Source organism: Gavialis gangeticus, unplaced genomic scaffold, assembly GCF_001723915.1.
Source record: "Gavialis gangeticus isolate Ggan-Ray unplaced genomic scaffold, GavGan_comp1, whole genome shotgun sequence".
Taxonomy (NCBI): Eukaryota; Metazoa; Chordata; order Crocodylia; family Gavialidae; genus Gavialis; species Gavialis gangeticus.
The window spans coordinates 6424487-6441744 of NW_017728997.1; the positions used below are offsets into that span (position 1 = coordinate 6424487).

The following is a 17258-nucleotide window of genomic DNA, read 5'->3' on the forward strand; positions in this document are numbered from 1 at the left end:
CCAGGGCCGCTGCCTTACTGCATGCCTTTGCCACCTTCCTCAAAGTTGGGTCAGTGTGTGAAGTAAGACTGGGAATTTTACTACGCTAACCCTATGATGAGATAGCGTGAAAGTTTGGCCGATCAAACTTCCTAAAGAAATGTACCCACTGTGGCTAACCACACTGAATGCCCAAGAGTAGTAATTCTAGTAGGATTAAACAGTCCACAACTAAAAGTTTAAGGAGGTTTTGATCAGGCATTGTGCTTGAAAGAACTTCAGCCATCTCAGGTTTCCTTTCAGGTAACGTGATATTTGTTGCTCTATTGAAAAGGAAAATTTGATCCTCGGCATTGATATTAAACCTCATTTCTCTAAGCAAATACTTGTATTTAAGTGTACCCCTACACAGCAATAAGCTCTATACGCCACATTTTACACTTCCGTGCCATGAAGTGCGGTGGAACAGTATATTTAATAGATTTCTACTGAAGAGACTATCACGGCCAGTAATAACAATGAGAAAGTCCAGAGAAGGATGGAAAGAGGGGTTTGGGGCGGGGGAGGGAGAGCCTTGAAACTCTAAACACTGATTTTACTGTTGAATGTAGTTTATTTCTGCGAGAGGGTGAAACCAAACCCCTGGAGGTGAACGCCCACAAAATGTGGGAAAGCTCAGCACTGAACCTGAACCCTGTCACTTAGGCTCCTATCTGGTTTATTGTCACTCTGCAGAGACAGCTGCCAATATACGGTGCTGGTTGCATCAGTTGCCTGCCTCTATTTTGCTTGACTGCTTCAGTTTGCGTGTATAAAACGGTCCTTTATGGTTGCAAATTGCCATTTTGTTCATGCAAAGTGTGCTATTGAGTGTGCAAGAAACAGGAAGCCAACAGAAACACTGCTCAATATACTGTGCACTGCACTTCATGGTCTCAATGCCCCCCCCTCCTCCAACAAAACCATGGGCCCAAGCACGAAACCGGACAACATCCTTACTTGTTATCTTTGGAATTCGGATTTGTTCACTGCTGCTGCCATCCCCTCCGTCACTAAATGGCTTTATTTCTATGATGTAATCTTCATCAAAAGGCAAAGAAAGCTCCACAGATGTTTTATTCGTTTCTATTACAGACGTACTGCTTTGTCTGTTCCATCTGTATAAAACCTGCAGCACGCGGGGGAAGTGGAAACAATTAAAAGGGTGATCTCCCCAACAGGCGGAAGATTTACCGTTCCGGTTTATTTTTTTCCCTTGGGTTCTACTGAATAGTCCCTAATCGCATCAGCTGTGCAATATCCCACAGAAATACTGCTCTGAACCTGATGTGCGGGGCCACCGGGAAGCTACCTTGGTAAACACTTCCCTTTGTGATGCCGGGAAGCCACTGAGCAGTGCCGGCTGCCCGCGGTGCAAGCTTTCAGAAGAAGGCTGCGCTTGTTGGTACTCTGATATGCAGCCGTGTCGGAGAGCTGCATGCCACCCAGCAGCGGCCTTTGTAATCAGCAGAGCACCGATGCCTCTCCGCTTGATTAAACTTCATTTTCCCATCAGCTGGGAGCGATTTCAGCAGCTTTCCCTTGCAGCCAGCTCTAGCTAGGCCTGTGCACTTCAAAAATGCAGTCTAATTTATGGGTCAGTCGTCAGAACAGGCATTTTTGTGCTCTTTATTCACCGGGATACTGGGGGAGGGGGTGGCAGAAGGGAGACGGCTTCTATTGCAAAAGGCAAAAAATACAGTGATTCTGCTCTGGCTTCTGACCATAGATAACCCTTCTATACCAAATGCTACCTAGGTACATATATCCCTTATTCCAAATCAATTAGTTTCACTGCAAGGGATTTCCATTTTGAATTTCCCCCTCATACAGCATGAAGCCACCTTAATTTATATCCTCTTAATGCAAGGCGCTGAATGTTATTCTCCTTAAATTGGAAAGCTTCATAAGCATCGTTCCTCAATTTTAGCCACCTGAGACATCAAATTCAGTGTCACCTTACTCCATACTAATGATCAAGGTAAAATAAATCCTGAGGCTTATTTAGAAATGTCAAAACTTCATATTGCTGTTCTTCAAAAAAACTAGTTTGGTGTATTCAATGCGGTGTCACAACCAGCTCCCTGGAATAAATTGCTTCTTTGATTTACCTTCTGTTTTTTTCCCTAAGATCTGGAAATTCAACTAATTTAGGATATAAATCAAGACATCAGATATAATATATATTTTTTAAAAGATGCTTTTATTCTCTGCAACCAGTATTGTCATGTTGTTGAGCAACTGGAATGCTAAATAAAAAGAGAAACTTCAGAGAGCCTGCTAGACGAGGTCTGCTTTCACAAGAGTTATGAAAGCATTTTTTCCACCATTGGACTTTGGGTTTGAATATTTGTGAAAATATGACCAAAACTGTTGATGGGATGGCAACTGTGAGGCGATCCATACAATAGTGATTCACATTTCCTCAGAGATCACAGAATCATAGAAAACAGACGTCAGGAGGCCTGCCAACCCCCTGCTCAAAGCAGGATCATCCCCAACTATACCATCCCAGCCAAAACTTTGTCTTAAATATCTCCAAGGGTGGAGAGTCTACCTCTTCTCTGGGTAACCTGTTCCAGTGCTTTATTACCCTCCTAGTGAGAAAGTTTCTCCTAATATGTAACCTAAACTTCCCTTGCTGCAACTTGAGCCCATTGCTCCTTGTTCTGTTGTTTGCCACCACTGAAAACAGTCCAGCTCCATCCTCTCTGCAGCCCCCCTGCAGGGACTTGAAGGCAGCTATTAAATCCCCTCTCAGTCTTCTCTTCTGCAGACCAAATAAGCCCAGTCCCTCACCCTCTCCTCAGAAGTCATGTGCCCCAGCTCCTAGCCATTTTCATTGCCCTCCGCTGGACTCTCTCCAAATTTAAGTGGGGCTTGGACTAGATTCATAGATTGTAAGGCTCGAAGGGACCTCGGAAGATCATCGAGTCCAGCCCCCTGCACCAAGCAGGAAAACCTCACCAGAATGACCCCCCGAGGTCCCTTCCATCTCCATTTTCACGGGACTAAATTAAGCTTTAGTTTAAGATGACAAACTCCAGGGCTGAATTCTGCCCAAGATTTTTCTCTCAAGAATTTCCTACCCAAATTGCTACTAATGAGGACTTCACTCCTTTTCTCTTGGCTTTGGTTTTACAAATAAAATTTGCATACTTATATGAAATGACTGAGCCTATTTCAGCCACGGGCAGGTTTCCAGCAAGGGCAGGAGCAATCCATGCTACAAACTGCTCATAACCCCTGTATGGCAGAATAGGCCAGTGATGTACAAAAAAATATGCAAGGATTGTTTCATAGCCTTTGCTTAAGTACTTTGGAGTCTAAATCTTCCCTGGCTACGGTGGGTATCTCTGGGATTGAACTGACCTATTACTAGGCCTCACAGTTAGCTACTTTAACCCATAATAGTCCTCCTGGGTACTCCCCAAGGCAAGCTGATGTTGTATTCATTTCAGAAGCTATAATAGGCTGTGTAATAAGACATAGAGCAATTCTTGCTTAGCACCAGACAACTCTATGAACCAGTGGTTTTCAACCTTGTTTCATTTGCAGACCCCTTATTTTTTTTAAACGAGGTGCGGACCCCTATGAATTGTAAGTGTGGGTATTCACTTACTTTTGATTGATCATAGTCATCTTCTGTGGACCCCTTAGACATTGTCTGTGGATCCCCAAGGGTCTGCAGACCACAGGTTGAAAACCCCTGGTATAAACAACACGATACCCACCATACTTCTCTTTGTAACAAACACAAAAATCAACCCGACTCATTTATATACTTATCCCAAAATTCATTGTGTAAATACAGGGGCAGATATATCATACCAATGAGATCCACACACTACAGGCATCAAGGGGCAGATAATATAAATAACCGTTCTTAGATGTCCACACTAAGAAATGACTCACTTTGTATCCTCTCACTTCAGATTCATTATCCAGTGCTTTTACTTGATCCCAGGTCAATATAATTTTGGAGTCAGATGAATTCCATATGATATTTCCAGGAGGTTGACTTGGGGCTATATTAAAGCAATACAAGGTATTACGTTAATACGTTTTTTGGCTTTATCCATCCTAGTGCTTACATGGCTTCCACTCCCATAGCTGAGCATGCACAGAAGCCTGTGCAAGTTAACAAGCTGTTGCACTGAGCTGCATCTTCAAGGGCAGCAAATGTCTGATACAATACAGCGCCCCGAATGAAAACAGATCCAGTTGGTTGCTTGACATGCTTGTGACCAGAAGAGCTGGCCCTTATGAATGACCAGATCGACATTTAACTTTCAGTTTTGCATGCCGTTTGCTTGAAGAGACATACAACAAGCAAAACAAAGCAAGTTTTCCGTCCCCTTCCCCCTCCGCCGACTCGTCTCCCGCAAATTTCTGCAGGAAGAACACAGCCAAAGAAAAATGTCAAGGCACCGTTGACTTTGAAAATCTCAAAAGGGAATTACTTGCTGGTCTACCAGCCTCAGACTGCACTCTGTCACAAGAGGTACTCACGGGGCTTTTTGGTAGTGACGTTGACTGTGGCACTGGATGGGCCCGTCCCTGCAGTGTTATATGCCTTCACAGCTAAATGATACAATGCACTGCCTCTCAAGTTAGCAATTTTTGTAGATGTCCAATTACCAATAGTTCTGACTTTTTTAGCATTTTCTTCCTTCTCATCATGCTTCCAGTATCGAACCTGGAAAACAGAACAGGTATACTTGTCACCTAAGTACAACATAACAAACCTGTCTAGGTCTTAATTTCTGATGGCCATGGTACTGCAGTAAATGAAATATTCAGGTGAATTATTTCAGTTCCTCATCTTCGCAGGAGTACGTCTACTTAGTGAGCTTGAGTACGAGCCGCAATGATTGTCACATAGACAAACCCTAAACCTTGCCACTTTCTCCTTCGCTACATTTTGTTAACCTTATTAAAGCTAGCAGGTGCAACAGCTGCCCTAAATTCAGGGTAAATAGAAGAGGCCATTTGGCTTCTTCATGGAACAGGACGGCTTAAAACAATAGGAGCAACTGCTTATAACACAGCCACACAACCGACAATATGGACACTGGAGCTATATGAGTGATTTCATTAGAAGCTGAGCACTGGGTCTGGTCTTGGACGGGGCCGTGTGCGCATGCACACGTGTGTGTACGTGTGTGTACAAACACATAAGGAAAACTCCAGAGGAACAAAGAGAAGACAGAAGCATCACAGTTAGAGAACGACTTGTAGCGTGACCCTGAGAAAAAGCTGAGAGTGCTTTTTTGGGTAGCGTGCCAGAAGGACTGGGGCTTAGAAGTGTGGGTAAAAATATTTGAGTCCTGCTATGTTCAGAGAAATGAGTCCGTGCTCATTCTTTGGAAATAAACACATGTGCATCAAAGAAACAGCTGATTTTATTATCAAATTCTTCTAACAAAAACAAGCACAAGAGCTCAAATAGTGGCTAATCACTTGGGAATATTTACCTACTTAATATAATTGAGCCTATCCATGTCTTGACTCTTTATAGCCCTGGTACTGCAGTTAGTGAAATCCTGAGGTTAATAATGTAAAGTTTATCTGTCTGGTTAACATGACCTTAATTACTGTCAAATGGAAGGGGGCCATTCACCATCCTGGAAGTGAAAACCTCATTAGGACAATGCTTTGGCTCATCTCTGTAAATCTTGCTTTTTTTTTTCCGTTTTAGAAAAGACCACAATAATTAGAAATGCTGACTTCTGTCCATAAACTCAGAGGTCAGTATTTTTTTTATTGCTGCAACAGGAGAAAACAAAACAATGTAGAGACCTCGGTTTTTCACTTAACAACCCTGACTGCAGGATCTTGTGCTCTCCACAAGTCTTCAGGGAGGGCAGGCTCCTTCTTGGAGGACTGCGGTCTAACCTGGTACCTTAACACCAGAATCCCAAACAATCAGAAAGCAAGAATTGAGTTGGTTCATCGTTATGCTGCAAAGGCAGCGTGACAGGTCTTGTTTAGAGAACTCCCCGTGAACAGACATCATCGATGATTGGCGCTGGACCTATTCCAGCCTGGAGCTGCATTTCATACCTCATAACCCTGGATCCTTCCTTTACTCTGATTCTCATGTGGAGGAGCCCAGGAAACTTCAATGTCTGAAGCAGAGAGACTTCTGGCAAAGACACTGGTCGGAGCTCTGTTGGGCTCTAAATGCACAAATGGGGAAAAAGATATACCTGTAGGTTAGCTCTGTGCTCAGCTGAGTTACCAGCTTCAGGTTTCTTCCTCACTACAAGAGGATAGAGTCACGCCACCAAAATTTTTGTTTCCAGCCCTGTGTAAGACTTCATCTCACCGTGTAAGAAATAATAAGATGTCATTGCTAAACTTACCTAGGGCACCGTGTATTGTAACTGAGACAAGGGGGAACATTTTCTAATCAGTGGACTTTAATTCATACTAAATCTCAGCTGAATTATTTTGAGATTGCATATTACATCCCCATTAATATCAAAAGATTTCATTATGATTAACGTTAATGACTATCAAAAGAATTAGTCGTGACTTGCCATTTATTATGAATCACAGCAAGGATTAAATACCAAAGGATGTGTCAAAGTGGATACTAAACCCTTTCAAAAACAGTTAGCAAGTCTCACAAATCACAGTTCAGGACAGTACAAAGGAAGAAAATGCTGTACCTTCTTCGGCAGAATATACAACTGTGACGGGACTGAAAGAGCCTTCTCCTTTATTGTTGTACACTCCCACTTTCACCTCATAGCGAGAGAACGGGGGCAGGCTCTCATTTCGAAACACGTATCTAGAGGCATCGGGAGAAGCTACGACAGTCTGCATCCAGCTCACTGTGCCAAACGGTCTGAAGGCCACCACATAACCAAAGCCACCTCCGTTCTGTAGTTCTTCAGGCACTGTCTGTAAGGCAGATCACAGCAAAATCAGCAGTCGCAGCTATAGCACAGACTGATTTCCTGCATGCTTTCCATTGTTTGACTGTTGTCTTGAAACTACCTCCATCTTAAAGGGCATATCCAAAACAGAAAACAACGGTAGCTCAGCACAAACAGCTAATAATTAGCCAGAGTGTCTACTGACTTAAGATATGCAAAGCAGCTCCTCGTTCTCTTTAGTCCTATGCGAGTCCCCGTATAAAATATTCTGAGCCATGTTTTTGCTTGACATACAACTGCCTACCCACATTAGACTTTTCTACAGCACCTATCACTTTTGCATATCCCAAGTAAATGAGATCTGCAGGGCAACTCCCAACCTTGCCTGCACAGCTGTCTCAACAGGTTGCTCCGTTGCTTATACAAGCTGACAAAAACCACATGTATTTAGCATTCAGATCTTGTATAACATGAGCCATATTAAAAAAATGTAAGATGCCAGTGAGTGACTTGTCATAAATGTGATGGAGAATGGCAGGCAAATGATATGTCATGTCTAGGAGAAGTGGTGTCACCTTCAGGTCACTTTTGTTCAGGCCGCAATTACCTAGTCTTATATTTTAATTGGAAAAGGAGTATGAGAAATAAATGCCCCAATTCAGTAACCTGATGCAGGACAGCACTTAATTACGTGCTTAAATCCCACCAAAGTAAATGGGACTTAAGCATGTCCAATGTGTAAATTGGGGCCAAAGAAAAATGACATTCTATGAGTGCTTTCTACTCAATCTTTGATGGATTTAAAAATAATTCTAGAAAAATATTACAATTTTGATCATTTTGGTGGAACCTAAATTAAGGTTCTTGCAAATGATTCAAAAGGTTCAAAGTCATGCCTGACGTTCCTGACATTTCTCTAAGACACGTTTTTAAGACGTCTTTGAGACTCTGTAAGAGACGCGGTGGAACTAATTAGTCCAAGGGAGGGTGAAATTCCACATGCCGAGCTGTGTAGCAAGGTTTCTAATGACCTTAAAAAATACTCACGTCTGTCAGGGTGCTCAGAAGTAGTACTAGATGTGGGCTGCATGAAATCTAATGGAGCTAATGACAAGGAAAAGACTTGAACCTCAAATACCTTTCCCTGCCATATGAAAGTAAGTGCCAACAAAGCGGCTAACACTCAACCTTCAAGAATATTAAGCATTTTTCATCTGCGTTATCATCTTCTGCTGCCTTTGTGATTGACTGAAATAAAGCTTGCGTTAGCACTTGACGTGCTGCACCATTATATATCTCCAAATCGCTTGCTGTTATTTCACAAAGCTAATGCTTAGTCTACACTATAGTTTTGCCAACATTTCTCCAGTTTTGTCAGAAAACCTTGGTGTGTTGTTCATAGCCCAAGTTCTTCTGTGGCGGCAGGACCCTCTCAGCTGCCAGCAGAGTTACTTTGCCTCTGCTGAGCAGAGTAAGGTTTCTGCCACCACCCAGTACCCAGCAGAAAGCACATGTAGACCCTCCTGCACCTTTATGGCTGACACGATCCCTTCCGATGGTGGTGCTTTCTCAGCATACGCCTTGGGCCCTATGGCAAGTTGCTGAGTGAAGCTGTGCTAGGAGGCCCACAGTGCCTAGGTACGTACTCTAGCAGGTTGGCAGTGCCAGCTATTGTCTGCCATTGGCAGTTTGGATAGCCAAGGGTTTGTAGAGGTGAAGCCTAAAGCGCAAGGGCTGAAGTCCTTGTAACAATGGTGCACAGCTCCAGAGGAAGTTGGCGCCTCTCGGCAAGATAATTTTTACACCAGGCTCACCTGAATAGGAGATGTACCGAGGAGCAGGAGTCCGGCTGTGCAGGCCTTACAGGTCCTTAACTGGGAGGATCCATTCCCCAAACCCACTCCCCTCTTCCAGCCCAAGCACGGCTTGCCACCTCTACTCTTATGTGCAGAGCTGAGCTCACGTGCCCTACCTAGCTCATTCACTGGCAGCTCCATCCCTTGCACAGATGGGTCTCTGTTGGGTCTGGGAGGGGTCCTGAAAGAAGGGACTGTATTTATCTGGCTAAACTGGATGACTGAGTGTTGTTCTTTTATAGAGAGATAAAAGTCAAGAGTAACTCCACCAGAGTCTGTGAAAATACACTGGGATAAAACCAGTGTCGATCAGAACCAGGTAAGTGGCTGTGTACTATAAGGCAGAGGAATATTTAAGCCTCATTTACCTCCCATGTAATGACCAGCTCTGACTTGCTCCCTCCACCTCCACTGACATTAGCTGGGGTGACTTCAGGAACTGCAGGAGGAAAAAAAAAAAGCGAGAGTAGGTTATTACTGGAAACACAAATGATTATTTTGCAGTTCAAAGAACCCATTTGATTCACTTTCAAAACCAGAGCAAATCTAATTTAGGGCCAAATCTCACAGTCATTTTTGTGTGAATCAAGACAAAGCAAGAACTATAAGATTTAACATGTAGCTAAAGCAATAAGCATCTGGATGAGGATCCTGCCCACCTGCTCTGACCACTTTATGCTTGGATCAAAGGACAAAAGAAGCTGTAAGAGACTCAAAAATGCAGGGATTTTAGGGATCCACAAAGCTGTCTTCAAAGCCCCCCTCACAAGTCTTGGTGTAAGAGATGTACTGCACTGGTGCTGGAGGGTAGGGACAGACCAAGGGTGCAACCACAGCCCTCACTGCTTGAGATCCCAGGCACTGCTGCAGCCCAGCTCCCCAGCCATCTACATTTTGCTGAAAGCCATAAAACAGACCTGGACCAAGGGAGTGCAAAAGCTGCTCTATAATGATAGCTGATTATAACAATAAATCAGAATAGCTTCTCTTGTCTTTAGGTTTATATAAACAGAGCATACCCGACACTCCTGAGAGTTGTGGTTGAATCACAGAATTATAGGGTTTGGAAGAGATCTCAACCCCCTACACAGAGTCAGCGCAGGAACTACTATCCTGATCCACACCTCTGATCCATTGTACCATCTCCTTAGCGGAAGCCGAACTGACCCCTGCCTTTAAATGCCCCGCTATAAAGGCTACGCAGGACATGAGAACGGGGAAGTTTGTCTAATCATCCTTCACTCGTAAAGTCTGATAAACAAATCCCCTCTCATTTCTCATTTGTTTTATTAGTGCTATCGTTTCTATTTATGCGTGCAGCTTGTGAATGCCATGCCAGGGACAGAAGGAAAATTAAGGATGTCTCACCCTCATCCTAGAGAGTTTAAGGCTTCTGAAAAAGTACTATTTTGTCAAGACTTTCAGGGGTTTCCCTGCAGCTACTTACGAGCCTCTTCCGTTCTTCTCTTCTCTGACGGTCTGCTTGGTTCCCCAATCCCAATAAGATTGGCTGCCACCACTCTGAATTCATACTCAACCCAAGGGTTTAAGCCCACCACCGTTGCGGTGAAGGTTCGCCCATCAATGATCTCTGGAACTAAAAGACGCCGGCAGGTCAGGAGAGGGGTTTTAGCCATTAGAAACAATTAGATTCAGGCATTTAATAGCAGTGATCACTTGAGCAACAAGCTGCATCTCAAAGCCTTTAAAACAAGGGGGATTAGCTTGAATGCAGTGAGTGAGAACAGCATAACTCAGCCATCCACTTCCTTTCTTATTTGTAGATTTTGTCAGCTCTTGGGAAAGTGAGAAAGCGTGCACACAAGTAATGTGCCTACAGCAAGAAAAGCTACAGTTAAAACAAAATGAAACAGAACAAAACTTTACATCCTCCCTGCTTGCACCCTGCTCATGCCTCTTTCAAACATAATGAATTACACATTTTCTATAGTGCTATACAAAGAATGGAGCACCGGCCTGGGACTCCGGGGACATGGGCTCTGTTCGTGGCTTGGCCACTAGCATGCTAGATGAGGTTTGAATGTCAGGTCCCCCACCTCGTCCTCCCCAGCAGTAGTGATCCTGTCCCATCTTGTAAAGTACTTTCTGGACTCAAATGAAGAAGAAAGAAGAACTAGACACTATTATATAACTAGTTTGGCTACCTGCATGATTTATTTGTACTCATATAGATATAGGTGTATTGGTGCAAAAGAAGGATGCTATTATATTGGTATGAAGATACCTTATACTAGTATGGCACATTTACCTTCCCATGTTGGAATAGCTGTACCGTTAAAAGCACATCTATACTGGTGTTAGTGCATCAACACTAGGGGCAGTGTGGACTATATCAGTTGCACTATACCAAAGTGCTTAAAAAAGTAACTTAAGTATATAGCAGAGGCGTTATCATTTGACATTCAAGATACTTTCTGGCTTATAAACTGTGCCTCACTCAATAGTTAGAAGAATCAAATTAACATCTGAAAGCATGAACAATTATACAGTGGTATTTGCATTTCCTCTGCTGGGAAAACAATTCCACCTAAAGAGAAGGCATGTTAGATAATACTGCCCATCTTTGAAGCATGCCTTTGCAGAATATTGTTGTATATCCCCAACATAGCAGCAAGTAATAACTGAAAGGAGAGAACAAATTCTTCTTGTAAAAATACAGAACATAAAAATTCATGAGAAAAACTGAGTTATACCACTGACAGCACTTGAATTCTTTTGCTCGGCAAATCTTGAAACAAGTTTAGAAGAACTGTGTATGTTTACTGGGGCCACTAAAGTGACCCCTTGGCTTCTGGCTGCATGGTTAACTTTAGCCGTACTTTACACTTCTACTGACTGATCAGGCTTTATGGCAAAAGAATACTTTCATAGCATAACCTACTTCCATTGCTACTGAGTGCTGCGTTTACCTGTGCTCACTGCCTGCCACCCCACAGAAAACGGGGTTCTTGCTTGAATGACATACATAGTAATGGGGCTGTGATTATCTGCTCCTGGCCTCCAGGACAATTGAGCTGTGGTGTCAGTGATTTCATCTATTGTCACAGCTTCAGGTGGGCCTGGTGGACCTATAGGAAAATAGATATACATACAGTTCAAAACACACATCATCATGTAATGTTGCATATATTAGGAAAGAAATGTCCTCCGCTTCACTTGGGATCTAGGGATAAGGAGAAAAAAAATCAGCCAGAACTGCAATTTAGTGACATTTTATTGACTGGGTGAGATAGGCATGTTTGTGAAAAATGGATGATACTGCATAGATTGCAGGCTTCAATCGGTCTATTAAAGACAGTGGCAGGATCCCAGTGTTTCCAAGCCCAACTATGTTCCCACTGGGCACATCTACATGTGCAGTTAAGGCACAGCAATAAACTCCAATGCAGTTTGTGCTGTAGTTTATTGCTCCCAGGAGCAACATTTGCACGTGTACTGCCACAAGTTGAGCTGGGGCAGAGCAGCCCCAGCTGGCAGAGGGTCCGGAGGGTCAGCCTGCCAGCGCAGGGCTGCTCCAACCCAGCTCAACATGATGCAGAGGGGCTGGCTGGGACATGCTGGTGTTTCAGTGTGGGGCTAGCCGGGAGGCAAGCAGCCCCTCCACTGTAGCACCCTTGTGCCGCAGTCAGCCCTATCAGTACCTACACATGCATTGCAGAAGAGTAAATAACTCTGCTGTAGGCCAGTACTTGTGTCTAGCAGTATTATCCTATGGAGAAGTTAATTAGTTTACTCTGGCCTAATAGCATCAGACGTGCAGACAGTGGCGTTTCACTGTGGAGCTAATTAGTCGGCTCCATAGTAGAAGCCCCGTGTAGATGTGCCCATTGTTTCTTATGTAAGCGTGCAACTTAGAGCGCTCATCACATTCCCCTCTATACTCACCTTATTAAACGGACTTACGTACTTAGTAAGGGGAATGAGATCATTTATTTCAGATGCATTACAAAACCAGAAGAACGGCAAGGTGTAATCCATTCAGAGACCCAAAGATGACGCAGCTTGGTTATTATAAGTGCAGTATCCTGCATGGGGCACACAGCACTGGTATTTTCCACTAGATGGCTATAGGATCCTGGATTTAAAGAACTGGCTTTGATTTATAAAGATCTATATCACTTAGAGGATATATTTCTCTCTGCCCCTTATCATACTTATGTGGCCATAGCTATCACTGGTAGAGGCATGTGGAAAGAAGAGGAAAGACTACCTCTTCCCTGCCCTTCAGAATTCACTTTGCCACCCTTAGCCCTCTGGCGAGTTGTAGATTTTCATGTATCATTAGCATCCTAAAACCTTCCAATATTCTGAGTTTAAACGGGAGCTCCGTCAGGTCTAGTCACATCTAATTTATCAGGGGAAAATGCCAGGGGGAAAATGATCACATAATACAACCTTATTAAACAGTTAGCTTGTTCAATTCTCCATCGCTGGCTGGACAATAGGGTTACATTTCAGATGGGACATTTCAATTTATCCTTCACAAGCTACTTGGCAACTACTTAGTGGATTGACTGCCTCACAGTTTTGATCATTATTCTTCCAAATGCAAAAATGCACACTTATTAGAAGCATAAAAAGTAATATTGTTAGGCTAATTCAGTGATATGCACAGAGGTGCTATCTTAAAATAAACAGAAATGCAAAAATGGGAAAAAAAAGAGCAAATATTTGGCTTCATACTGCTCTTAGGTTAGATAAAGGGTTTCAGGCTGTGGCTTAAATTTCAGGCAAAATGATCCCATTTACAACATTTTTATCTTCCTGTGTGGCATAAATAAATCCTTATCAATAAATCAATGACTCTGTTTCTTCTTCTGCCGCTCTTACACAAAAGTTCCCATGTGTCACAGCTCCGTATTTTCTTTCCCCCAGGCTTTTCAAATGATTTATTTTTGTACGACCACTGTAGTTAGCAAAGAAAAAATGGCATTTCTTCAGAGCACAGGGAGCAGGACCAACAAAAGCAAACAGAGAAGTCACAGGACAACAGACCTGTAGGGAAATGTCTGAAACCGGTGCTTTTGTGGGGAATAAAAATGTGACTCTCTCTACTATTGCTGTGGTTGTTTTGCTGTGAGAATCATGTTCTTGTTTTCAGAGCTGGTCCTCAGGAAGTTACCTAACCAGCTCTCATCAGTAGACGGTTTTGAAATGTTTGTAGAAAGCTGTTTATCTGAAATGATGCACTGACAAAAAATACAAAACAGCGATGGAATGGGAATACTTCAGGTCCCTGGGGCTGTGCACAGCAGCTTTATCTATTAGATGGGGAATATCAGTTATTGCAATTAATGAGTTTTAACTTCACACATGCCCTTGCAGATAATGATTCAATGAGCTGGCACATGCCATTCCACCAACACCTGCCATCAGCATGTGCCTCTGGTTTCATGAGGAGAAACTATGAATATTATGATCGCCCTTCCGACAGGTGGAGCGAAATGCTTCCAAAAGCTCAGCATTTTACTATAGAGAAATTCAGAATTTAGGAATGTAAGAGCTAAATTATTGTGTTGCTTGGTTCCTTAAATTATGTTCTTTTAAGTATGGTGCTTACAAATTTCTGGGTCTCTTTAACGGTATTGCCCGTAAAAGGAAGGGTACCATATCCCTTAAGAGCTTCAATTACTACTAATTTGGTAGTCTAATTTATAGATCCTTAACGGCTGATCTGGGCATCATCCTCGTTACATGGAGGATACATTCATAGCAGCAACAGTATCATTTAACTCACAAAGAACAGACTGAGAAACTCTGCGGTTGCCTCTATATTGCATTTGCTAAGAATTTCAACTTTCCCATTCTTAAAGGGGTGAACATTACAATTCCCCAAGCAAGATGTTCATTGCACGCAGGTAGCAATGAATGCTAAGCACTTCCCTTTGATGATCATAATGCAAGCTTCTCTTCAAACTGCATAAAGCCAACCTGGCTGAACAAGTTTGCAGAGAAGAAGAATCCTGTTGGTCTCCGATTATGATTCCATCTAGGACTTCTTTTCTGACACTATTTAACCAAGCAAGTAACCGATGTAGGTTGCGGATGTAGCTTTTGGGACATGGGATCTATTCCTGGGAAGTAACAAGCACCATCAGTAGCTGCTCAGATCAGTGGGAACTGTAGGTGCTCAGTATCTTGTGTGATTAAGACCTTCCTTAGTGACCCTCCTCCGGTTTAGCTGAAACTCTTAAATTTTCACAAGTCCCCAGAACACTGACTCCAGGCAATACTCATGCTCGCTATCCAGAAAGGGGAAAAAAATAAAGCATTTAAATGAAAGGTCATATTAACAGATCACCTACATACAATGCAGTAGGATTTTAATTTTGAACTTTACCACAGTTGTGGTTTTACTAAATTATACTGAATCTGGGATAGACAGACTCTCCCTATGCCTCAGGAAGGGTGCTTGTGCCCAAAAGCTTGCAAAGAACAAATTTTCCAACTATTTAGTTGGCCCAATGAAAGATCTCACATTTACCCAAAGAACCTTATCTATATATGCACGCACGTTATCCCCCAAAAGAAGGTATCTATATCTATATATATCTATATATGCTTGTGTGTGTGTGTGTATATATATATATATATATATGCATGTATATGTGTGTGTGTGTGTGTGTGTGTGTGAGTGTGCATGTATATTTACACACAGACATATATATGTACATGCACGTGTGTGCACACACATGCACACACATACATATACTGTGTATATGCGTGTGTGTGTAAAGTTTATTTCCATGTACTCTTTGGGAAGGTACTGTGTAGTACCTCTCAGAGCTCATTTCTTACAGTAATTACTGAGACACTGGGATTCGCTCTGAGCCCACGCATTGTCTTACGAATAGCAGCAGGTAGCACAACAAATAATTTTACAACAGCAGCAGCAACAAAATTCAAATACCTCTTACAATCAGGTCTGCAGCAGCCGATAGCTTGTCCACACTTGTTTGCACCGTGCAGACATACTTCCCAGCATGCTTCAGCTGGATGCTTCTGATCATCAAATCACCAGCTGAATCCTGCTGATAAAGTAGGGAAAAGTGGTTACAATTACTTTTTAATGAGCTCTAAACATCATTATCACATGAAGGACACTGTGACTAATGGATTTATTTTACACCGGCTGATGAAAACATTAGTAATTCAAGCCATGGCCTATTAAAAATATGTGAGCCTGCCTTGAAGATAAGAGCAGTAGCATTTCTAAAATGACGGCTACTACGAGGCACATGGGAATCTGGTTTGGGTCAGTTAAATAGTTTACCATTAAAATGATGTGGCAAAACTTATGTAAAGCAGGTTTGCTCTGATCCCTCATTTAACTCTTCAACCATCCAATTTATAGCCTTCATTGGCATTCAGATGTCTAAGTCTGTTGACATCTATTTCATAAGTGAAAACCAGCCCAAATTATGAAGCATCTGCAATAGTTTCACAGGCTTGTAATACAGCCAGTATTTTGATTGCCCACCGCTTTTGTATTAAAGATCATGAGAACAGCACTCTCTAAGGAAATCTTGCATCACCTAGTGTGGAACAGCAGTAATTTGTTTTCTAAACACCAAATGCATGTCTGATTAACAGCCGAATAGAACTAATTATGCTTCTTTATGTATATGTGGCTCAAAATACTTCTATACCCTTCACCAGACACAAGGCTTTCAATATGATAGAAATCTTAGGCTTAGATCGTGATCACTGTATCATCATTCAAGCATATTAACAAAGTTTGTAATTTAGTTTTGTAGGCCTATCAAGCATAGTCACCAGGCTAGCGCCTGGCACCTCAGAACATCTTCTACTAATTTTTCTTCCAAAAATATCTCCCAAAACAATAACAATGAGGCTCATGAATTGCATTTCCTTTTTATTTCAGCATTTAATTTCACTTTTGACAAACGGAAACTGAGATTATTTATCCAATTAAAAGTTAGCAAAGGGTTGGACTTTCTGAAATATCCAAGAAAGCCAGTGTCAAAATTTATCTGGCTTCTTCCATCTTTTCTGCTAGATACTAGGGGTGTGTGAAATGGGCTGTATTCAATTCGGATTTGGCCAGAATTGGTGACAGAGATTTGATTCGTTGATTCAGATCACTGTCCCTGATTCGATTTGGCCGAATCCAAATCTGAAGATTCGATGCTGATTCGGACATAGACACAGCGTTTAACGTTTTTATTTTACATACCTTGAGGTACCAGCCACGGCTTGTGAATGCTGCGATGCTGGGGTGGATGGAGGGTCCCACAGGTGCATGGCTCCCCCCCCCCCCCCCCACATGCTCGGCAGTGAACTCAGAAGTGGCTTGGAAGCACTTTTGGTCCACTTCCAAGTCTGCCAGGGAGCACACCGGGCCCCCCTGCCTATGCCCCCTTGGCTTAGCAATTGGCTGCAAGGGACCATGGGTGCCCCGCCCCCAGACCCAGGAGGTACCAATCACCGAGCTGGGGGGGGGGGGGGGGGCCCC

General features: G+C 42.8%; 1 protein-coding gene across 1 annotated transcript in view; it reads right to left on the minus strand.

The window, feature by feature from the left end:
* The window catches only part of CNTN4 (contactin 4), a 281651-nt gene that overhangs the window by 1905 nt on the left and 262488 nt on the right, over window positions 1–17258 (minus strand). Inside the window, exons 12-20 of the mRNA XM_019504718.1 lie at window positions 15693–15810; window positions 11692–11850; window positions 10209–10358; window positions 9130–9200; window positions 6696–6930; window positions 6085–6200; window positions 4531–4717; window positions 3934–4046; window positions 979–1147 (exon numbers count right to left, since the gene is read on the minus strand). Coding sequence (XP_019360263.1) covers window positions 979–1147; window positions 3934–4046; window positions 4531–4717; window positions 6085–6200; window positions 6696–6930; window positions 9130–9200; window positions 10209–10358; window positions 11692–11850; window positions 15693–15810 — 1318 coding nt within the window. The remainder of the gene's footprint in view (window positions 1–978; window positions 1148–3933; window positions 4047–4530; window positions 4718–6084; window positions 6201–6695; window positions 6931–9129; window positions 9201–10208; window positions 10359–11691; window positions 11851–15692; window positions 15811–17258) is intronic.